The 24,036-nt window shown below is 48.7% G+C and overlaps 1 protein-coding gene across 4 annotated transcripts in view; it reads left to right on the forward strand.

Moving 5' to 3' along the window:
* Nucleotides 1-23,982, forward strand: part of CLSTN1 (calsyntenin 1) — a 66,673-nt gene extending 42,691 nt beyond the window's left edge. Inside the window, exons 3-19 of one of the 4 annotated variants that reach the window (XM_074377474.1) lie at nucleotides 1,124-1,153; nucleotides 2,315-2,510; nucleotides 3,937-4,145; nucleotides 5,650-5,799; nucleotides 5,906-6,091; nucleotides 8,785-9,033; nucleotides 9,361-9,482; nucleotides 12,869-13,031; nucleotides 15,846-15,902; nucleotides 17,316-17,473; nucleotides 18,572-18,720; nucleotides 19,028-19,254; nucleotides 19,945-20,115; nucleotides 20,364-20,509; nucleotides 21,415-21,550; nucleotides 21,911-22,095; nucleotides 22,423-23,982. In XM_074377474.1, the coding sequence (XP_074233575.1) occupies nucleotides 1,124-1,153; nucleotides 2,315-2,510; nucleotides 3,937-4,145; nucleotides 5,650-5,799; nucleotides 5,906-6,091; nucleotides 8,785-9,033; nucleotides 9,361-9,482; nucleotides 12,869-13,031; nucleotides 15,846-15,902; nucleotides 17,316-17,473; nucleotides 18,572-18,720; nucleotides 19,028-19,254; nucleotides 19,945-20,115; nucleotides 20,364-20,509; nucleotides 21,415-21,550; nucleotides 21,911-22,095; nucleotides 22,423-22,620 (2,732 nt within the window). In that variant the 3' untranslated portion in view covers nucleotides 22,621-23,982. The remainder of the gene's footprint in view (nucleotides 1-1,123; nucleotides 1,154-2,314; nucleotides 2,511-3,936; nucleotides 4,146-5,649; nucleotides 5,800-5,905; nucleotides 6,092-8,784; nucleotides 9,034-9,360; nucleotides 9,483-12,868; nucleotides 13,032-15,845; nucleotides 15,903-17,315; nucleotides 17,474-18,571; nucleotides 18,721-19,027; nucleotides 19,255-19,944; nucleotides 20,116-20,363; nucleotides 20,510-21,414; nucleotides 21,551-21,910; nucleotides 22,096-22,422) is intronic. The other 3 variants (XM_074377476.1, XM_074377475.1, XM_074377477.1) reach the window with 3 other exon arrangements.
* Nucleotides 23,983-24,036: the final 54 nt, after the last annotated feature.

Below are 24,036 nucleotides of genomic sequence, written 5' to 3' on the forward strand. Positions count from 1 at the left end.
ACAGACAGCAGAAACCTGGAATTCTGGTATGTTCACACACTGGAAAATAATTACAGTCATGGCGAACGTTCGTTGAGTGCTTTCTGGATACCAGGCAGTGTTTTAAGCACTTCACAGGTTTTAACTCATCGGGTTCTCACTGTGTGTGGCAGTGAGAATGAAAGCCCAGTGTAACTGCACGAGCCAACCAGGACAGAGGAGTCAGACACACACAGTTGGGAAAAAGCTGAGTGAAAAAGCAAGTCACAAAAATTGCACACCGTCTGATGCCATTTTAAAAAATCTCACGAACAAACAAAATGAAACAACATCTCAGGGATATACAAATATGTGGTAAAACCACTAAAAAAAGGGAAGGGAATTCAGGCAGTGTTACCTTTGGGGAAGCGACGGTCTCCCCAGTGAGGCCACGCTTTGTCTGGGGAGAGGGGCTCCTGACCTCTGCTCGTTTCTGCTCTGTAGTGGTCGCAGGGCAGGAGTGATACTGACTTGGGAGAACAGATGTTTCAGGAAATAAGAACTGTGATGGTTGTAACATCACTCCACTTAGCATCGAATCTGGTTTTGGTTCCTGTTTAAGCAGAGGTTCCACTGGAAGAGGCGTTTGTATTTGCTGCCTCGGTTGGGTACTTTAGACAGAACATTGTTATTTATTCAGCTCAAGAACAAAGGGTTAAAATAAAGCCCTTTGCTCCAACTGTTTCATTAAATCTAACGATGAGTTGAGTGCTACCAGAGTCTAACCACTGAGAACTTACTTAGCTTGAAAATGAAAATCCAAAAATTGTAAAATAACAAATAGATTTACTTATGAACTGTTGTCATCAAAGCATTCATTAAAAGAAAAATCCTAGTGACACCTGAGGGTGTCAGGAAACTTGATAGCAGAATTTTATCCCTGGGCTGGTGTAGTTCATGGTAAGTGGGATCCAAAGAGACATTTTGTTACCAAAGACTCAGTCTTGTTATGACAATTCTAGCAACTGACTACTGAGTTTCTGTTAAATTATATCAAGCTTTTCTATGTAATATATGCATCTTTTGACTTTTTTTTTTCCCCCTTATTGTTTCGGCTTCATTCTTTCCTGTAATACTGACATGGGTTTATCTTTTCTCCCTTCAGAGAGTTTTGAGGTGACAGTCACCAAAGAAGGTGATAAAGGGTTCTTTCTCTCCCTCTTACGAACATTAACCCACTAACTTTGTTTATAAAATTGGGAATCAGCCCTTAAACAGAAGAAACTGTCATGCTCTTTTATCCCTATTTATTCTCCTACTTTGTTTCTATTTTTAAGTATATTGATGGGAATTGTATGTAACCAAACCCTTGGTTAGAAATATCTGGAAATCAGACATCCATTTGAACTGTATGGATTATCCTGTTCCTTTTTAAAAAAATGGATTTAAGAGATTCACCTTGTAGTCATTTTCTACTAGTTGTAACTTTGGAAGGATTCAGTTTTATTTTTTTGTGAAATATGTTTTGTGAAGTTTTACACATACATCAAAATACTGATAGGTGTTCTCCCTCGGGCAAGAGTGGAAACCTAGATGTTAATTTCTGCTTAAGCTTGTAAATCAGCTTGGAGGTACTTAGGTTCCCCGGCAGGCGTCGGCTTCAGGTCTGACAGGAGAAAGTCCGAAACGAGGGCAAGTCTAGCAAATCCTCCCCAGAACGGAAGCTGTGTCTTCATCTTAGAGGATAGCTGTTGAAATGGATGCCTGAAAAGTTGGTATTTCTACCTTTTTCTCATCCAGTAGTTTGTTTTGATTCCCTAATTTTAGCCAGGCTCATTGCACAGGAAGACTTGTTTCTTCGATTTTTTTTTTTTTTGACAGACTTTCTGTAATTATGGTGCTGAACCTACATCTCCGCATCTTCCTCTCTCAACACTTAACTGTGCCTTTTAGCCTCCTCTCTGGTCCAAATCAAAACAGCTGCCCAGCCCTGCCAGGTCGCTGGGCAGTTTCTCCGAGTTATCAGGCCTTGGCTGTTTGCTAATGAACTGCTTTACCCTGGAGCTGTCTTAAGTACTCCTGTGAAATGCCTGTCTGTATTTTCTCTTTCTCTCTTTTGTATTCCTGCATGAGTGGATGCAAAGTTAAACAAGTTGCTTGGAAAGCCAGAACATGCTTCTTTTTACTAAAGCCCCAGAACTTACCCCTTGTCCAAGCACAGCGCCCTTGCTTTGTCCACAGACCCTCCAACCCTCTGGCTGCCGATTGTTGTCGTTTATTTTCTTTGGGGGAGGAGGGGAGCGTGCCCAGGGTCGGTTTGGCAGAAATTCTAACCCCTGCTCCTTTGACTCCCTAGGTGAGATTTGTGGATTTAAAATTCATGGGCAGAATGTCCCCTTTGATGCAGTGGTAGTGGATAAATCCACTGGTGAGGGAATTATTCGCTCAAAAGAGAAACTGGACTGTGAACTTCAGAAAGATTACACGTTCTCCATCCAGGCCTACGACTGCGGGAAGGGACCGGATGGGGCCAACGTGAAAAAGTCTCATAAGTAAGTGAACTGGACAGAGAGTGTGTGTGTGTGTAAAGAGAGCAGGAGTGACTGTTCTGCTGTCTCCAAGACTCCCTGTTTTTGAAATGTGAGGCCCAAGGTAGTTCCCGATTGTCCACAGTGGGACTGTAGTAAGCTCTTCGAGGGCAGGAATCATGCCTGTTGACTCTTGTGTATGGTGCCCAGCACGTGCCTGGCACATACTAGGTGCTGAATAAATGAATGAATACTTTGATCTCACCAGATACTCCAGTAAAGAAACGAGGGCTTTACGTTGAGAATCAGAAAAGCCCACTTTTTCCAGAGGATGATATTTTGTTGATATGTTTGTCTTTTTTTTTTTTTCCTATAAATTTTAAGGGCATTTGAGCCGGTGGAGGAAAGCTGGCTTCTGCACCCCATCCTGGGTGTGTTCACACCCTTCCTGCCAGTTGAGAACTACTGGTGTGACAGAGAAGACTGAACGAGATGTAGATTTAGAATTCTAGTCTTTTCTCCACCACTCACTAGCCCTTTGACACCAGGCAAATTTAATTTTGTTGCGTCTCAGTTTCTGCTTAGCCCATTGGCTCAGGGAGGAGGGTAGGTGGGTGAGGGGATGGCACGCAGCCCACTGTGAGGGCAGAGGTGGGCGGGTAGCGCTGGGGCATGGAGGGTCTTGGTGGACAGTGGGGGTGCTGCGTGCCGGCGAATCATGCCCCATCCTTTTTACACGGTGTGGTATTACTGTTTTCCTTGAAAAACACCTCGTTCCCATCAGGGACCTTGTCTGATTCAGAAACGCGCCCTGATCAGTTGCACTTGAGACCGACAGTTTTCTCTGTTTGTCGCCTGGTCTGATGGTAGGTGTTAGTTTTCTCAGGCCCCAGTGGGGCGACGGAATGAGGTTTACCGGGCAGGGCAGGCTGCGGTCTCTGTCGGGTCCGCAGTGGGTGGCATCCCAGCAGTGGTCACTGATGGTCTCCATCCCTTTGAGGCAGGATGAAACTTGCTTTGATGCTCATAATTTCCCATCTTCCTTCTCTCTTCCTACCCCTTCTTCCTAACTTTTTCTGGATTTTGCAACAAAGTATTTTTAATTTTTTGATTGGAGAGCAAATAGACGTCTGACACAGTTTATCTTCCTTCTTTATGCGCTGTCCCACATTGTCAAGAAAATCCCAAATCTCTTGCTTCATATTATTGCCTTTTTACCAGTGGCCTTACTCGCTGGGACTTGGAAGAATCAACCCAAATTCCTATTTTAACTTTCTGTTGTCTCTACGCTAAATTAAAAACAATGAATAGTTTAATTTTTATCTCCATCATAAGGATTTAATAAAACAAGATATCAAAGAAAGGAAATGTAAGAATAGGGCAGAATTTTATTCTTGGGGTAAGAGAACCCACAAACAGAACACACAGCTTCTTCCCGCCCTTCTTCCAGAGCCACTGTCCACATTCAGGTGAATGATGTGAATGAGTACGCACCTGTGTTCAAGGAGAAGTCCTACAAAGCCACCGTCGTGGAGGGCAAGCAGTATGACAGCATCCTGAGGGTGGAGGCGCTGGACGCAGACTGCTCTCCGCAGTTCAGCCAGATCTGCAGCTACGAAATTGTCACTCCAGACGTGCCCTTCACCGTGGACAAAGACGGTAAGAACCCAGGAGCGTGCCTTCCTCACCACGGGAGAGATGGGGGCAGGCGGTGGGTCCCCTGGACACCAGTCAGCCTCAAACCCAAACTTGGTCTGCACTTCTGTGAAACTCTGCTCTAACAAAACACCATAAACTGGGAGGCTAAAACAGCAGGCGCTTATTTCTCAGTCTGGAGTCTGAGAAGTCCAAGATCAAGGTGCTGAATGATTCCGTGTTAATGAGGACCTGTACTTACTTAGAGATGGAGTCTTCCTGCTGTGTCCTCAAGTGGCAGGGAGAGAGCTCTTGTCTCTTCCTCTTGTAAGGACACTAATCCCAACATGAGGGCTCTGCCCTCATGACCTCACCTGAACCTCATCACCTCCCAAAGGCCCCACCTCCTGATGCCATCACCTTGAGGGCTGGCGCTTCAGCGTGAGAATCTGGAGGTGGCAGGGACGCACACATTCAGTCCATATCAAGACTGAATGTGGTGTGTCTGTTTCACATTCAGCTTTTTGCTCTGTCCTCCTGCAAGCCTCTTTCCTGGCACTAATGTCTTGTGTTCTCTGAGAGGGCAGTCCTCCATTTCCTTCTCCACCAAAATCTATTAAAAATCCCCCACCTAAGGTGCTTTTATTTTTTTATCTCCCCACCTTTCAGTCAGTGTGCATCTGGATAAGATTGTCTTTTAGTCAATCTCGTTTTCTTTTCTCCGTCAGATGTGCGTCTTCAGCCTCATCTTGAAGATGAAGGTTCATACCTTAACTGACAGGCCCCCTCCATCCTTAGTAACTGAAAAGAATTGATTTATTCTAGAGCTCAACTTCTTTATTAGGTTATGGCTTCTTGATGATGCCACGGTGTCTCCACTGTTAGCGCAGAGTCCAGAATCTCTGATGAAATTAAGGACACTGAAAACACTTTGCAGACGTCTGTACTGAGGTTCAGAAAGCAGGCTTCTGTTCTGCTGGGGAAGGGGAGGAAACCCCTCTCTAAAAGAGTAAATCTTTTAGCAAGAAGTATTGAATGCAGCTCGATCTTGTGTTTCATATTTGAAGTACTTGAATTCTTTTGTCTCTTTTATATTCTTACATGTTAACGATTAAATCTCAAATATAAAACCAAATAAAACTAAGAATATATAGAGGTTGGATTGTGTAGACTCATCCGGACTCTGCTTAAACAATCCTTAGAGGTGGATTTAGGGTGTGTTCAAGCTCAGCAAAGCCAGACTGAATGTTAATTACCTCAAGCGTCAGTTTATTCTGTGTCTGTATTTCTAGGGTGGAAAGCAGGTGCATTTGTGTTTCAGCATGGGACGACAGAAGTCAAAACCAGCATGTGTTTGAAAGTAATCTGAAAAAAAAATGCATATACAGGCACACCCATGTGTAACTGAAGCCCTTTGCACTTGAAACTCACACAATATTGTAAATCAACTATAGTTCAATTAAAAAAACAGTCAGGAAGAGAAAAACAGCATGGTTTTGGGTCCTCACTGTTGTTTTTCCCTTGGAAGGTTATATAAAAAACACAGAGAAGCTGAACTACGGGAAGGAGCACCAGTACAAGCTGACGGTCACGGCCTACGACTGCGGGAAGAAAAGGGCAACAGAAGACGTGCTGGTGAAGATCAGCATCAAGCCCACCTGCGCCCCCGGGTGGCAAGGTGAGCACCCCCCACCCCGCTCCCACCCCTGTGCGTACCGTGTGTTCCCCAGGGAGGCCTGACGGGAACTGCCCTCTCCCCCTTCCCGCTCCGGGGGCCCACACAGGATGGAACAACAGGGTCGAGTACGAGCCCGGCACCGGCGCCTTGACGCTCTTCCCAAACGTCCACCTGGAGACGTGTGACGAGTCGGTGGCCTCGGTGCAGGCGACGGTGGAGCTGGAGACCAGCCACATAGGGAAGGGCTGTGACCGTGACACCTACTCGGAGAAGTCCCTTCACCGGCTGTGTGGTAAGGAGGCGAGAGGGGGACCCCCGCCCCTGGAGGTGTGTTCAAAGGTTGTGTGTATGTGTGCATTTTAAGCACCACTGATTTGAAGCAAGTATTTCTCTAAGCTACATTAAGAATCATCCAAATAGGGATTATAAAAGTGGAGTGAGGTTTGGTTTGTTTTGTTTTATGAGGGGGAGGTAATTAGGTTTATTTATTTATGTTTAGAGGAAGGACTGGGGATTGAACCTAGGACCCTGTGTATGCTAAGCATGCGCTCTGCCACTTGAGCTATTCCCTTCCCCCGGAGTGAGTTTTAAATGTAACGAGATGTGTTTTTTTTATTGTATTGGCCCCAAAGCGGCATTTATTTACCCACTGAATTCCAAAACAGTTAATTTAGAGGTCTGGCATTTCATAATCACCCATCTCAACTGACACGGGCCGATGCACGTGGTGCCGTCAGGATATGCAAGGACAACAGCCAAAGGGTCACAAAAAATAAATCCATGATTTTTAAAAATTATTTTTATTGAAGTATAGTCAGTTTACAATGTTGTGTCAGTTTCTGGTGCACAGCAAATCCATGATCCTTAAGCAGTCGCAACCAAAACAAAAAAAAAAGTTGCAGGTATCAAAGCTTTAGATGCATTGCATTGAAACAAGGTTTGTGCACGTCATAATTTAGAGGCAAAACAAGGCACCACTGAAACGTCATGTTAAATGGTGGAGAAGTTAAACTGAAGGAGAAGAAGGAAAAGAAAGAACAAAACCATAGGTAATGCGGTAGCTTTTGGCAAAGCTGGAGTAGAAAGTCGAAACTAATGAGGCCCACATCTGAGTTACAGTCTTGGCCGACTTCGTGTCCCACCTACAAGCTGCGGGGCAGCTGAGGAACAGGGTGGCTGCGAATCTGACCCGAGCCTGGTTCTTTGGCTTCTCATCCGCTGTGGATATTTTTCTGGTTTATCTAAATGAGGTAAAGGTGAGGCATGCATGCCTCTCGGGGAGAGTGCTGAGGAAGAATGTTCTACTCGCCGGTGATAAAAGCACCAGTAAGCGAGGTGCCCTCCTCGCGATCGCAGGGGCCTCCTGTGTTCCCAGAGCTTCTCAGTAACAGCGTTGCGGGGAGCGTTTTCCTATCCTCATCTGTCTTCTCCCTGAGATATCGGCAGATCAGGCGACCGGTTTTCCCACGTGGTTGGACATTGTTACATGGTGAACAAGCAGGCGGGGAAGTATGTTCTCTGCCGGCTCCTCCCGCTGGGGGATATACTCGGGTGTTTCATAACTCTGGGTCCCGATAGGCATAATCATGTACTAAATATATGCAAGCTAAGATGTCTGGGATATTTTCTGTTTTAAACTATGTATATAAATGTAGTGCAGAAAACTTAATTTCTCATTATGCCATCATTTTGTATGATGTCCAGTGCACATTTTCTCAGTAGAGCAGTTTAAAGGTAGAAAAATGGAAAGAATTTCTTATTTGAGTGTTTATTGTGTGCTCGGTACCTCCACGTGTGTTATTTCATTTAATCTCCTGTCAGGCCCACAAAGACAATAGTGCCGGCCTCGTTTTTACAGAGGATCTAATTGAGACCGAGGGAGGCCGGGTCTCTTGCCCAAGGTCACACTTTTGGGAAGTGGCGGAGCTGGGGTTGGGACTGAGATCGTATGATATTCGAAAGGCCAGGCTGTTCCAGCCAAGTCTTGCTGCCTCTTGAAATAGGGAAGTCCAGGACCAAGTGACTGGGAGAGGTTGCAAACTCTTCTGTGGACGAATTTAAAAGAAAATCGAGCCTGGCGATGTGTAAACAACAGTTGTGAAAATGTTTGACGTTCTTTGGCCTAGTATTCCATTTCTAGGAATTTATCCTCAAAGAATAGTCATGGAGACACACAGAGGTCCTCATCAAGGCAAGGTTTATCAGAAAAAAATCAGGGACAACTCAACATGCTTGGGATAGGTCAGTTAAACTACAGTACGTCTGTGCAGTGAAGCCCTATTCAGACATTTTAAATTACACTGTGAAGAATATGGATGGGAAGATTTGTATGTATGTGTGTAGCAGGACTCCAGTTTTAGAATACGTATGTATTCATATGTATTATACATATTTTATAATGTATATTCGCACATATTCTACATGTTTTTATAATATGTATATATTCGTAAAGAAAGGACTGGAAGTGTTTATACCCAAATATTAATAATGCATGTATTTGGGTGGAATTGCAAGTAATGTGTCTTTTTTTCTTTTTCGTTTCTTTTATTTTTGGGGGGTGGGGAGAGGTAATTAGATCTATTCATTTATTTATATTTAGGGGAGGCACTGGGGATTGAACCCAGGACTTCATGCAGGCTAAGCATGTGCTCTGCCATTAGAACTATACCCTCCCCCGTTTTTCTTTTTTTTAAATTGAAGTATATTTGACGTACAGTTATGTAAGTTATAGGTGTACAACATAGTGATTTACAATTTTTAAAGATAATACTCTTCTTTTTTTTCCTTCTTCCCTTTTAAAAAAATACCCACGGTTGTTATTTATGAATCTTTTAAATAATAGAACCCCTTATTTTTGAGGAAAAGTAAACTGGAACTAGCAAATTGTGCATCGTAAGATAAAGGTAGTACCTCAGCATGGTTTTGAAATGCTCACACCTTTCCAGTTGGGCGCGTCACGCGTGTTGAGTGTGACTGTTGTTACAGGTGCCGTGTCCGGCACCGCCGAGCTGCTCCCCTCCCCGAGCGGCTCCTCCAACTGGACCATCGGCCTCCCCACCGACAACGGCCACGACAGCGACCAGGTCTTCGAGTTCAACGGCACTCAGGCCGTGAGGATCCCAGACGGTGTGGTTTCCGTCAACCCCAAAGAGCCTTTCACGATTTCTGTGTGGATGCGGCATGGGCCGTTTGGCAGGAAGAAGGAGACGGTTCTTTGCAGTTCAGACAAAACAGGTAGGTGAACTTCCCTGCGACAGGCGTCCCCTGCGGTGGCACCTGGGGGCTGCTGCCTTGTTCTCCCTGAAACAGCTCCCGTGGGCTGTTGGTGGCACATGTTGTTCCGTGATCAAGATATCACACTGGTACGTGGGCGTTTGTTCGTTTTGGGCCCCACTTCTTATTAAAATCCAAGTGTATTTATTTCTAAACCCTACCTTGGCTCATCCCAGAGAGTGCATTTATGCTAATAAATTTGTGTCTTCAAAACTTATTAAAGAAATAGCTTTTATTTCTCCGTTGGGTCTTGAGTTGGCAGTTTGGCAGCAGAACGTCTCTTTGCAGATATGAACCGGCACCATTATTCACTCTATGTCCACGGCTGCCGGCTTGTTTTCCTCCTCCGTCAGGATCCTTCAGAAGAGAAGAAATACAAACCTGCAGAATTCCACTGGAAGTTGAATCAGGTGAGTGAATGGAAAACTCGCTGGTTATGAGAGAGATTAACTAGGTACTGCAACCTTGGCTTGCACAGTACCAGCTGTTAAATGGGCAGCATATGTTGAAGATTTTATGATTTCTGTGTCTGTAGGTGCTAGATAGCAAATGAAATCACATTGAGGAGTTGGGCATAGCTCAGTGGTAGAGTGCATGCCTAGCATGCACAAGGTCCTGGGTTCAGTTCCCAGTACCTCCGTTTAAAAATAAATAAATAAGTAAACTTAATTACCTCTCCCACCAAAAATATGTAAGAGCATGCATGAGAAAGGAACAAAGTATGTGACCGTGGAAAGATGGCTGTCCAGGTGGTAGCGTCATCGCTTACTGGTGTAATTTTTATCTACATAGATCATCTCTTTCTGGGAAACTTTATCATAAGTTCTTTCAAGAAACTAAGAAAGGGATAGTCCAGAAAAAATTTTTGCAGTGTAGGTAGACATGTTAGGTATAGTTCTGTTTTAGTAACCATAGTCTGTATTTATATATTTATAGTTTCTCCTGATTACTTGTTTAAAACCTTCATTATGGGAAATTTCAGACATATGTAAAGTAGATGCATATAGAGCAAAACTGTACATCTCCTTCGCCTAGCTTCAGTCATTATCAACTCTGGTCAGTCTCGTTTCATTGTTGCCTCCGCTGTTAATAATCTTCTGACATCCATCCAGTGATCAGATTTCAGATTGTCTCATAGATGTTTTGTGTTTACAGTTTGCTTGTTTGAATCAGGATCTAAATAAGGTCATACATTGTGATTGGCTAATAGACCTTTTGAGTTTATTTTAATCTGTAGATTTTTCTCTTCTCTCTTGGAATTTATTTGGTGACAAAATCAGAGTTTCCAGGAGCTTAGATTTGGCTGATTGCATCCCTGTGGTGTCGTCTAACGTGCTCCTCTGTCTTCTTTATATCCTGTAAACTGGGCTTGGGCTCTGAAGAGTTGATCAGAATGAGGTTTATATGTTTCTTTCTTTCTTACTTTCTTTTTAAAAAAAAAATTTAATGGAAATACTGGGGATAAGAACCCAGGGCCTTGTGCATCCTGATAAGCATGTGCTCTGCCACTGACCCATACCTGTGCCCGCCCCCTGCCCCCCGGGGTGTGTACGTTTCTGATCTGTTTCAGCTCTGGGTCTGGTGGTTTCTCTTTGTGACTTAAGCAACGGTTAGTGCTCGGTGCCACCAGTCCTCAGGGTGCTTGACTTTGGTCATTTGGGTTGTAGGAAGTGTGTTCCCAGGAACGGCTCATGGAACAGTCGGCTCCTGAGTTCTTACATGTTGTTTTAATAGTTTGTCTGTGGCCTTTATACTGAAGGTCACTTAGGCTGGATGTAACATCTGACTCAGATTCAAGATTTCCAAGAACAGAAAACACCTCCCTCCGTTGACTCCTGACATAAAATACCGCTGTTAAAATCTGCCACCGACCTGATTTTCCTTCCTTTGTAAAACACCTGGTCTTTTTGTTTGGATGACCAAAGGATGTTTCTTTTTTCTTCTTCTCTTCTTCAGGCTGTTTAATTTTATGAAGATGTCTTGGTTGTTCGGGGCCTGTTTTCTCCAGTACGTGTATATATTCTCATGCGTTTTGGTATTTCAGGAGGCTTTGCTGCAGCCGTTAGTGTTCTCTTCCAGGGCTTCGGTTCTCCTCTCTGGGGACTCCTTTTATCCTTGGTTAATACCCTTTACCCGCCTTCTGTATCTGTCACTTTTGTCTAATTCGTTCCTGTGTTTTGTCACCTGATTTCCGAGTTGCTCTAGTTCTGAACTATATAGTCTTGATTTTCTGTCATTTTTCTGATGTCTTTTGATGCATGACTGTTGTCATCCTTTTTGTAGTTAACGTCTCTCAGGTTTGGTTTCATTGTCTGAAGGGATATTACTCCCTTTGATTGAATTTTTTTTCTTTAAAAAACCCTGCGTGGGGTCGAGTTGTCATCTTTTCCCCTCTCGGTTTTATATGAAATGAGCTTTCCTGCACTTTGAAAATAGAGTTGATCAGCATGACCTTCTCCCCCCACCCCCTTCTGTTGTTTTCACAAAGTGTGAGGAAGAACGTGGCCTCACCCACTCTGGCGTCTCCTGAATCATCGCCCCGGGCTTTCCTCCCGCTGACTCTCCTCTTGGCGTTCACAGCGTTACCATGTCACCCAGTGTTGCTGTGGGGTTGTCTGTGGTTTGGGGTTTCACTTTCCCAATCACCCTGTTTTTAAGGAAATTAGAAAATTATACTAATTCTACTACTGTCTTCTCAGAATATATGCTCATGGATTTGACCAAATATGAGTGATATTTAAATACACTGTTACTCTACGAATCCCCTAGAAGCCAGCAGTACTTTAAGAACTGGGATGTAATATAAATTGCTTTCTGCAGGAGCTTATGTTACAGAACTTGTTTCAAATAAAGATTTTTTTTTAATTAAGATTTTTATCTATCTCAAAAGTGAATTACTGTGCTATTCCTTTATGTAGAAACACGTGATTATACATTTATATACACACATAATATGCATGTATAATAAACATATACAATGTTAGAGGTTTGGCTTTTTACTCAAACTTACTGGGAGCAGCTGCTTTTCTTTTGGGGGTAATCTTTGGCAGTTCCTCCATTTATTTTGATGTTTCTGGTCTGTTTAAGATCTGTTTCTCGTTTGTTCAGTGTCTGAGCGTTTAAATGTGAATTGGGCGGACTTTTTAGAAACGCACTTTCAGAGCTCTCACCTCACAGCACCTGCTCTTGCCTGTCTCTGTTCCTGCACGTCTGCCCCTTCCTCTCGGGCCAGCGGTCGGGGAGTGCCGGGCCTGGCAGGGCCTCGGGGCCTGCAGCCCGACTCCCCGCGTGGCAGCTCCTTCACGGTGGGAAGGAGCTCGGTTCAGTCTGGGCATCTGAACTGTCTGCATTTATCTAGACCGTCACCTTTGAGCTGAGAAAGGAAACGCACGAGCTCCAGGGTGCCTTGTCCTGAGACTGGAGGCGTTTCTCATTTTGATCTAGAAAAGGAGTGGCCAGCTCAGTGGGTGGTGTCTGTCCCGCCGATGCTAGAATTTCCTGGTGCTGCGCTCTTGGCCAGAGACGCGGGCAGCTCCCTTCTGGACCCTGTCACATGGTGGGCGAGCGGCGCCCTCATCCCAAGTGTCCCAGAGGCGGTAGTGCCACTGGGGCCCCTCTGACGGGACGTGCTGGGCACGTATTTTGTTGTTGCTGTTTTACGTCTTTCCCTTTCTAGGGAGACAGATTCATCACAGGTGACTCGTTCTCACGTCCAGCTGTGTCGCTGTCACTGCTGCGTCTTTGGGCGAGAGGGAAGGTGGGCACCGCACACTTAACCCTGCCCTTGGCCTCGTAGGTTTGTGACGAGGAGTGGCATCACTACGTCCTCAACGTGGAAATCTCGAGCGTGGCTCTCTACGTGGACGGCGTTTCTCACGAGCCCTTCGCTGTGACCGAAGATTACCCGCTGCATCCAGCCAAGATCGAAACTCAGCTCGTGGTTGGGGCCTGCTGGCAAGGTGACGGTCACTGGCACCCAGTTCCCCCAGGACGGAGGAATTCAGTAACACTCCTATGCTGTGTTGGAGGGAACGGGCTCCTCTCAGTATCTCACACCCGTCACTCCCCTTCCCTTGGTCCTTTTGCTCCCTTGTCTGGCTTCATCTCTGGGGCATTGCTCTGTTTACTGTGCTCACTGAGGGGGACGAAGGACTCGCACACACCCCAGCCTTCCCGGGAGCCTGGGAGGGCGCCTGGGAGGGCGCGTGGCACAGAGGGAGAGTGTCCTTGAGGGACTTTATAAGTCAATCTGTTTGTTGGAGTGTTCTCAAGAAATGGAGAGGCAGCAGTCAGGCACAGGTGTAGGGGTGTGCTTTGGCCCTGAGGGGCTCACCAGAGCCTTTAACCTGGTGGGGACACCTTCAGCAGGTGCTCCGCTGGTGGGGGGCTCTGTGGACGTGTCTGTGAAGACCAGGGACGGGAGGTGATGACAGCCCCCAGCGAGATGAGACCGGTTACCGCTGCTTTCCGAGTGGCAGGCTGTGTGCCGATGACCTCACATGCATTACCTCTCTAACTGCAAGAATAAGTCTGCGGGGTAGGAGCTGAGAAACTGAGGCTCAGAGAAGTAGGGAGCTGTGTTACCCAGCTGGTAACGTGACGCTGGGATTTGAACCTTGGGCCAGACCTCTGACCCACCGAACCAGGGGTTTTACCCTTTTCTGGGCCATCGAGCCTTTTGGTGGTCCGAGAAGAAGTATTCTCAGGATACTTTGTAGTTAATCTGTAAAATACATAGAATTTCAGACACAAGCAATTAAATTGAAACACAATCATCAAAGCGCTGAACGGCTGGATCTGTAAGGTAGCAGTACCCGTGCTGCTGTATTGCCACGTGCAGATCAGGCAAGTCCAGAAACTGCGGTGAATCAGGGCAGCGAGGCGCTTTGTGACAGCGCTCGCGTCTCTGCCCAGTGCACCGAGACAGGAAATTACTCCTACTGGCAAAGTCTCAGTTTCTGCTAATACTTCTGTGGTTTGTAGCTGACACTTATAACCAAAGGGAGAGCTGAATTTCAGAAGTTATTGAAAAGAAGCATGTAGTTTTTCCTATCCAAGTTCACAAACCCCTCGGTCAGCCCTTGAGGTTCTTACCCACCCCGCCCCCACCCCCTTCAACCCTCGCCTTTGACTGTGGTGTCACTTCAGGGTGTCACCATCACTACACATGCCTGCTAAATAGGCCTTCTTTTTCCCTCCCCTATGGAAACATTCTACCTCGAGTTAGGTTAGAAGTTTATGAAAGAGCCTAATTTCTAAGACAGCTTTGCTTCTTTTAGTACAATTTGAATTTCATAATTTTCCTGCAGACCCTTTCCAAAGGAGTAAGACAGTATTTCAGAGTGAACTTCTTTAGCAGATTCCCAGATTTCATTCTCGTGATAGTTCATCCATCAGAAAGCAGAGCATGAGACCAAGGAATGAAGAGTAAATTATTAGGCACATAGGAACTTTTTAGTTGTTATTCTTAAAACTTTGGTTCAAGTTTGCTTTCCAAATTAAAGAACAATTTCTGAGTAGTGATTTTAAAAATAAGAATAAGAAAGCAGGCATGAACCTAAAGGTTATTTTGTATTCTGGGAACTTTGTCCCGTGGGTTAAAATAACCCCCTGCCTTCCTGGTCATGTCACAGCATCTCTGCTGTCACGTGGCAGTTAACCTTTCACCCCCTCTCATCTCTTCTGTCTCAGCCCTCTCAGCATCCTTAGCCAGAAAAATCTGCCTAAATTCCCAAACCAAATACAAGTTTTAAAAGTTTTAGTTAATGGGGAAGATGTCTTTTCTTCCTTTCAGTGGGTTTGAAGCCCCCTTCCTTCCAGATTCACTGTCGGGAGCCTGGGCTGCAGGCACCGCTTCACACATCAACTGAAACAGCAATTCTAACTGTGTTAGGAGGGTAGGAGCTGTGTGGGCTGCGGGGCTCACCTGCACACACCTGGCCCTGCCCCCAGCGTATCCCCGTGAGGCTGCAGCACAAAAGGTGGCGGAGGCTGGGAGAGAAGCAGTGCATCTCCCACATGGTCTGGGAAGTGAAAATCCTGTGCTGGATCACTGGGCGGTCACTGGGCGGTGCCTCTCCCCTCAACACTGGGCCAGGAGCTGCAGGCGCTGTCAGGGGTTAGAGTTCCCAGGCCTGTCACGGATTAAGTCTTTCTCTGGGTGAGTTCCTTAACCTCTGACTCTCCCTTCCTGTTCAGAAAAAGTAGTTAAAATGCCTTTTTTCCTCTGTCACTTAGAGGTCAAAGTCTAAACCGATGTGAACTCCTTTTGAGCTTTAAAAAAGACAGCTTTTTACATATTCACCACATACCAGGCTTCAGATGCTTCCACGGGCCATCCCGTTTTGTCTGCCGAAGTATCTTACCCCCTAGGAAGGCCGGGGTGGGGTCCTGTTTACACCAGGTGTGTCTCCGCCGTGGGTGTCAGCTGGCACTTCTCAGCGTCCTGCCCGGCAGCAGGGGTTGAGGACATCAGTGAATTTAGAGCACAGCATTTACTCATCGTACTTTGAATCCAACCTGTGTTTCGGCAAGGAGGCTGCAGGAAGGTGGGAGGAAAGTAGAAAGAAGAGTGAGGGTGGTCAGTATAACTTTGGGAAATTGTGACCAGGTACAGACTTCATCCAGGTGGAGTGTGTCCCCAGGAGGGGCAAGAAGGGAATTTTTCTCATTGTGTTTTGTGTTTGGTAGCTTTTCAAAACTAATTTTCAAGGTCCAGTTTGAAGAGCCTAACCTCTTGGTCCTTTTCTATTGTCTGTCTTGCTTTTCTGCAGAGTATTCAGGAGTTGAAAATGACAATGAAACTGAGCCTGTGCCTGTGGCCTCTGCAGGTTGCTGGACTTTTCCCCCTACGGTTCACTATTATGTTTCATTTAAAGACAAGACATCAATTCATTGCACATTTCGCATGAGATGCCCAAGTTGCATTTTGGTCCCAGACCCTATTTGAGCTGCTGCTTTGCCTTCCGCTGCCCTCCCTGCATCATGGGATTTCCCTTTTCTGCCCATTCCGATCACAGTTGAAGTGAGAGCAAGTGACTCATTAATGCAGTGCACTAATTGGAATCTTTTTTTTCCCTCATCAAATTTTACCCCATCCCACTGCCTGAGGCGCCCTGCGGAAATCTCACAGGCCAGGTTTGGGAGGCCACCTCCTGCTTCTTGTGTGTCTGAACCACAAGACAGGAAAAGACTCGTGTCTAGATAGTCTGTCCTCATGGTGACTTTTAAATAGTGTTTCTTAGAAATCTCGATCCCTAGAGATGATGTAGCATCTGACGTCCTTATCAGGAGTGAGATGTGCTGCCGCCAGCCGGTGCCCTCTCCAGTGTAAAAACGGTGTAGGTCCACCTGGTTTTGGCTCTTCGTTACAGTCTGTCAAGGGCCACTTTCCAGGTTTTTCTTTTTCTTTTTTGGGGAGCAAAGAAAAGAGCAGCTTTATTGCTTTTGCTGGGCAGAGGGGAGTCAATGCAGGCTAATGCCTTAGCAACTGTGAATCCCTCTTTTTAAAAAAAAATGCTTTTTAAAAAATCTAATTTGGGGGGTGGAAATTATTAGGTTTTATTTTTATTTATTTATTATTTTAATGGAGGTACTGAGGATTGAACCCAGGACCTCGTGCATGCTAAGCATGGCTCTACCACTGAGATACACCCTTCCACCCTGGGTTTTTCTTACAGCGTCTTCACTTCCCAGTTATCCTCAGTGGTAGGAGACAGGCACAATGGGACTCAACAAAATAGCCACCTATGGGCCTCGTACTGGTGTTCCTTTTATCTTTCTAGTCCTGTTTGTGTACATTCACACCCACGTTTGTATGTAACCCCCTGAGGATGCTCAGTTAGAAAAAGCGACCCAGCGCCTGACCCAGCTGATTGAGAAGGCGGTGGTGGAATAGGCTGGCACCAGTATGACGTCACTGGTGTACCATGGTGACGGGTACAGTGCAGGCCACCCTTCCCAGGGAGTGCCTGGATGTGTGGGGACACTCATGGGACCTCTTGGCTTCTGGGCTTGGGTGAGGGACCCCCGACTCCTCTTCTCCAGGCCATGTGCATGATCATAAACCATTTAATTTCTTCACTGCGCTTCCATGTCAGTTGCAAAGCTAACAGGATTTGGTAGGAACTAACCTGCATGTCCACTCATCAAGCTGCCACCACCAGTAACACCGCATTCAGAAATGAAGCAGGAGGCCCTGGGCTGCAGGCCTAACTTCTGCTCTTTTTCCCCGTGTTCCAAAGGTGGTGACCTGCACATGACCCAGTTTTTCAGAGGTAATCTGGCTGGCCTGACGATCCGTTCTGGGAAACTTGCAGATAAGAAGGTGATAGACTGTCTGTATACCTGCAAAGAGGGGCTGGACCTGCACGTCCCTGAAGACAGCAGCAGAGGCATAAAGGTAACACCGGCAGCCGCCTGCATGGCACTCACGGCTTCCTGGGCCGCGATGTTGACACGAGGATTAATCTGTGATTGTTTTTACTCACAGCACCTCTGACACCACACATGCGGGTTTTTTCCTCACACCAGTTCTCCAGCTCTCTGGACTCTAGCTCCCTTGGTGTCCTGCAGTTCAGTTCAGCTCTGACACTAACTCCCTGGAGGGGGCAGGGACCCCCAGCCCACCACACGCCTGCTCCTCAGGTGCCACCTACAGTGTCAGGGCCTCCGACACCCACACTTCCATCCAACTGGGCTAACAGTCGAGGGCTCCCACAATCCCTCCCCCTTTCCAGGTTCAGTAATCTGCTAGGACTGCTCAGTAAACCCCAGAAACACTTCACTTACTGTTACTGGTTTTTGATAAAAGATACAACTCAGGAACAACCAAGTAGAAGAGACACAAGGGGGCAAGGAGCGAGGGAGGGCCCATGGCGCTCCCACACCCTGTCTAGAAGCACCTCCCTCCCAGAACCTCGATGCATCCACCAACCCAGAAGCTCCCCAGACCCATCACTTAGGGGGTTTTGTGGATGTCCCATTAGGTAGGTATGATTGATTAAATCACTGACCATTGATGGGTGGCTCAGTCTCCAGCTTCTCCCCGCTCCCAGGGTTTAGGGGGTGGGGCTGAAGAGCCAACCCTCTAATCACATGGTTGGTTCCTCTGGCAAGCAACCCCTCTCCAGACTATCCAGGGCTCCACCAGGGGTCACTTCATTAAGGTACACTCTGGGCTGGTCGAAAGGGTCTTATATATGAGTCATAAGACTCTCCTATCACTCTGGAAATTCCTAGGGTTTTAGGAGCTCTGTGCCAGAAGCCAGAGACGAAGACCAAATGTATATTTCTTACTATATCAGAGATCTGTTTGCACCTCAGATATTTACCGTCAACTTACAGGGTCACATCACTGGAGTTACATGAGCTTTTCCTCTCCACGTCACCAATTCAAGTCAAGCCCAAGCTAACCCTCTTTGCCAAAGCGTTCGTTCGTAGCTTCAGCTTCTTGCAATTAGAACCTTATTCCTCTCTTCTCTGTTTGGCACCGTTTCAGATCCAAGCCAACCCCAGTCAGTCGGTGTTGACCTTGGAGGGAGAGGATGTTGGGGAGTTGGATAAGGCCATGCAGCACATTTCCTACCTGAATTCACGACAGTTCCCCACCCCTGGAATCCGAAGACTCAAAATCACCAGCACGGTCAAGTATGTGCTGATTGGTAACAATAAATCTGTCTTTGCTCAGTGACCCTTGAGAAGAAAGTGTGCGTATTTGGGTTTTTAAGACAACTCAGCCTCCCTTCTGTAAGGAAAGGTGGTCCATCGCTCCTTACCAGGAAGGTCGAGTGATGTTCATTAGTGATGTTTGGAAATACTCTGGGAGTGGCCGCTGTCTTCAGTCCCCCAGGTAGCTGTGGAATCCTGCATGTTCCACCTCCGAGCACCTTTGCCCGTGAGGCCTGGGAAGCCGCCTCTTAAAGCCCTGACCCCTGCCTCGCCTTCTTGTTGGCAGGTGTTTCAACGAGGCCGCCTGCATCTCCATCCCCCCGGTGGACGGCTACGTGATGGTCCTACAGCCGGAAGAGCCCAAGATCAGCCTGAGTGGCGTCCACCATTTTGCTCGAGCGGCTTCTGAATTTGAAAGCTCAGAGGGTGTGTTCCTTTTCCCTGAGCTTCGGATCATCAGCACCATCACGAGAGAAGTGGAGCCTGAAGGGGAGGGGGACGAGGACCCCACAGGTAACAGCCCCTCTGCCCTCTGAGATGTCTGCCTCTGCCTGGGCTCGAAGCTGGGCGCTGAAACCCCACCACTGCTGCACTCCTCCTGGCCCTTTTTCTTTTTTTTTTTTCCTTCCTTTCTGTTGGTGCTTTCTGTTTTGTTTTGATTTTTGTGTTTTTTAGGGGGTGGGAGGTAATTAGGTAGGTTTGTTTGTTTGTTTATTTAAACAGAGATTCTATGAATTGAACCCAGACCTCGTGCGTGTTGAGCATGTGTCCTACCACTGAGCTGTACCCACCCGCCTGGCCCTTTTTCTCTGGGGTTTTAGGGACTTGGAATCTGACCCATGGGCTGGAGCTTACTTTGACCTTTGGAAACCCACCCGGAGGGTCCTTTCATCTTTGTCCGGCTTGATGCCAGGATCTGGGATGGATCTTGTGGGTTGAGAGGATGGAGACCAGGGCAGGAGACGCTGTTTGGGTGCTCCTACTGGCTGGTTAGCCAGAGCGGGACAGGGTCCCCTCTTCTCGGGCCTTCCCAGTGGCCAGTCATCCTAGACACATAAAGCGCCCCCAGTTCTTGAAGGTGACTGTCCCATACCTCTGTCTGTGGTCCCTGAAAGGGCTCTGCGAGTTAGAGGATGGGTGGGCCGGCCATCAGGTGCGACCTGGGCTCTGCGGCCTCTATTTCCCTGTGGGCTGTTTTTGCAGTTCAAGAGTCACTGGTGTCTGAGGAGATCGTGCACGACCTGGACACCTGTGAAGTCACGGTGGAGGGAGAGGAGCTGAACCGAGAGCAGGAGAGCCTGGAGGTGGACGCAGCCCGCCTGCAGCAGAAGGGCATTGAAGTCAGCAGCTCTGAGCTGGGTGTGGTCTTCACGGGTGAGAGGCGGAGTGGAGAGCAGGCGCTCCAAACCCTCAGCCCCGCTTCCCCGCATCGCAGAACCCGGAGGGAATCCGCGGGGAAGTGTCGACTGGGAAGAGTGGCGGCTACCCACCTTCTCCAGATGGGAGGGGCTCTGCCTTGGGTCCTGTCCTCACAAAGGGCGAAAGTTGGGCGTGTGGTGGCACGTCCCTCCACGGCCCGCGCTCCTAACCTCAGCTGCCGGGCGTCTTCTCCCTGCCTGCAGGTGTCGGCACCATGGCCAGCTACGAGGAGGTCTTACGCCTTCTGCGGTATCGGAACTGGCACACCAGGTCTTTGCTGGACCGGAAGTTCAAGCTCATCTGCTCCGAGCTGAATGGCCGCTACGTCAGCAATGAGTTCCAGGTGGAGGTGAGTGCCGGGTCTGTGGAGAAGGGCCAGCAGCATGGTGACTGACCCTCACTCGTGGTCCCTTTGTTTGCACACGAGCTACCTGGGGAGGGTAGGCTTTTCCAGCCTAGGGGCTGTTGCCGGTTAGACCTGCACAGGTTTGGGGTGACAGGTCGTGCCTGAAGTGGGCCGGGGTACCGCACAGTGCCTGCCTTTCACCAGATGCCTCAGCCCAGGGGTCAGAGGAGCCTTTGGAGAAAGGAGGTCAAGAACAAGTGGCAGTCAGTGCCCTGGTTGAGGGACGAGATGGTTTCTTGAGACTGGACACTGCTTTTGAGAGAGCAGCGCCTAGAGAACCGAGGGTTCTTTGTAGGTGGCCCGTCCTTCTGAGAACAAATCCTTGGCCCAGGGTGAGGGCTGCTGTCCTGCCCTGAAACCTGTCATCTCACTCCGAGCTTCTGTGGTCCAGAGAAATGGGCCCAAAGTTCTCAGCAGTCGAATGCTTCCACCATGACCCCGTGGCAGCAGAATTAAACTCACAGGGCTGGAGCCAGAGGGTAGCGGGTTTGAAAGGAAATGAATGGCTGTGACTTGTGCTGTTGTTCACGTGGCTATGGTTTGGGGAAAAGAGGAGCTGTGGTCTGTGCCAGGGATTCTCAAACGACTTGTGGGGAGGGGCCAGTGGTGGTGGCAGGGTCTCGCCTCCGGTCTGTTGTGGACAAATTATTTTATCAGATGTAATAGAAATGAGCTATTAGGGCAGTGGGATGTCAGATGGTTACAGCAGCCTCCTTGGTTTCCCCGTCCTTTTCTCCACCCACCAGTATCGGTCCAGGACCCACTTTGGTGGTGCTGGTCCCGTCAGCATCTCAAGTGCGTCTCCACCGTTCAGACACATTAAGGCTGCCTTTCTGTCCCCACTGCAGGTGAACGTCATCCACACGGCCAATCCCATGGAGCACGCCAGCCACATGGCCGCCCAGCCACAGTTCGTCCACCCCGAGCACCGCTCCTTCATTGATCTCTCGGGTCACAACCTGGCCAACCCTCACCCGTTCGCAGGTAGGACCATGGGGAGCAGCCCCACGACTTCTGACCTCCAGCAGAGTCGGGCAGCCCCAGCCCCCCACCCCTTCCTGTGGGAGCCCAGCTCCCACTCAGAACAGCCACCAGCCAGCCCGGTCATTGTTCTGTGTCACACGTGAGGAAGCTAAAGCGCTGACAGAGGGCAGACTCACTGATCCCCGGCCACCGGACAGCGGGGCCAAACCTGGATTTGAAGCTGTGCTGTGCCTCCTCCCATCTGTCTGCCTGTTCTCTGGGGGCTGGCGGGGCGTGAGGCGTGCGGGGGAGGAGGTCGGGCGCACGTGGGCTCTGAGTTGGGTCTGGTTGCCGCAGCAGCCCCGTCTCCTGTCCCCACAGTTGTCCCCAGCACCGCCACCGTCGTGATTGTGGTGTGTGTCAGCTTCCTGGTGTTCATGATCATCCTGGGAGTGTTCCGGATCCGGGCCGCCCATCAGAGGACCATGCGGGACCAGGACACTGGGAAGGAGAACGAGATGGACTGGGACGACTCTGCCTTGACCATCACCGTAAACCCCATGGAGGTAGGTGCGGCCAGATGACGGCCGACAGACAGCCAACCAGGCTGGGGCCGGACGGAGCTGGGCTCACCTCATCCTCAGTCGTGTGCTTTACGTGATCCGCACAACTGGGTAAACAGAGGCCTAGAGAGGCCTTCTTCAGGCTCACAGTCACCCTGTGGGGGTGACCAGAGCTTTGTTGTCCCCTGTCCTTGGTGAGGCTCCTCCCAGCGCAGCACAGCCCCTCTCCTACTGGGCAGCGGCTGGGGCTCCTGGCAGGTGAATGCACGCTGGGCAGTTAGCGGGGCCACGGGGTGGGGCCAGATTCATGCCCAGTCACCTCTTGGTCAGACGTATGAGGACCAGCACAGCAGCGAGGAGGAGGAGGAGGAGGAAGAGGAAGAGGAGAGTGAGGACGGAGACGAGGAAGACGACATCACCAGTGCTGAGTCGGAGAGCAGCGAGGAGGAGGAAGGGGAGCACGGGGACCAGCAGACGGCAAACAGGCAGCAGCAGCTGGAGTGGGATGACTCCACCCTCAGCTACTGAGCCAGCCGCTCCCTCCGTCACCTCCCTTCTTGCTTCAGGAGACTCTGCTGTCATCTCCGTCCCCGCCCTAAGGGTCCACGATGTACAAAGTCATTCTGGCCAGTAGGTCTGCAGACCCTCCCCACCGCCCATCTCTGCCCGTGCTTGGTGTGTAGGACCGTAGGCCCCCTTGCTCTCTCCCTGCCTCCGCCTGATGGCGCATAAGTTACGTGAGGAGCTGACACTCTCCGGAAAAGTTGTTGTGATTGGACTCGTTGGCAAAGGGTTAAAATTGCTCGCTCCCACCTGGTAATCCTTTTTTTCTTTTTCTTTTTTTTTTAATTTTTATTTTTTCCAAACTAGTGCATGTATAAAATGGCAGAATGGGGATTAATATGTAGATGATGAACTGACTTTTTAATATTTTGTAAATAAATTGGGATTCCTTGTGTCCTTTGTGCTAGTGTAAACCAGGGCCGGGTGCAAAGTGAAGTAGGAGACGCTGAGCGTGGGAGGGACCGAGGCTCCTGCCCCTGGGTGTCTGCCCGACTCGGGCAGCCCTGGGCACTCACGGCCTCGGGTCTCAGGCCTTGGCGTGTGGACGGGGCAGCCAGGGGCACAGACATCAGTGTGCTGCCTGGCAGGAAGGGACCAGGTCAGGGACCGCTCTTTGGAGGCTGGAAATGGCCAGGTCTTTTCTTGGGGATTCTACCCGTTTCTGACTTGGCAGAGGTCCGCGGGGGAGCTGAGGTCCCTGGCCATTTGTGTAGGCTTCTCTGAGGACCAGCAGCTCCTTGTGCGGGAACCTGGACTCACACGCGGCCTTGGGGTTTGTACTGAACATTTCCTTGCTGGTGAGAGCGCGTGTCGGTTATACGGCTAGGGCAGACCGTATGACCTCTTGGTTTGGATCAGCAGGCCTGAGGGGTCCATACTCAGAACGGCTGAGGAGCAGGTTTGCTGAAATGATGTCCAGTGGCCTGAAGGCAGTGCTAGACCCCCTCCCCAGAGCCCCGGGGCAAAGCCCGTGCCCAGCCGGTGGTGAAGGGCAGCGGTCAGGAGCTCAGACCCCTGCAGCACTTGGTTTTTAATTTACATGTGAAATTTCAGATTTCTAAAACTGGGGGACAATAATTTTGAACGCTGTTCCGTGCTCATAACTGCTAGTTTTGAGGACACCGCCGGCTGTCCTGTGTCGTGTGTGGCCACCCCTCCATGTACTGTCGCTGTAGCTGCTCTGTTTAGACAACAGCTAGACGCCGACGCGGAGGTGGGATGTTCTCGCGCTGTCTGTAGCCGCCGCCGTGTCACTTTCCAGATGTGTACATTGATGATTAGGTCAGAAAGTGTATACACCACAATAAAGTTTGGGTTCTAACCAACTCCAGTGGGAGAGTGGGTTGTTTTTTGTCTGGTTTTCAATTTAATCCCGCATTC

This window comes from Camelus bactrianus, chromosome 13 (genome assembly GCF_048773025.1).
Source record: "Camelus bactrianus isolate YW-2024 breed Bactrian camel chromosome 13, ASM4877302v1, whole genome shotgun sequence".
NCBI lineage: Eukaryota > Metazoa > Chordata > Mammalia > Artiodactyla > Camelidae > Camelus > Camelus bactrianus.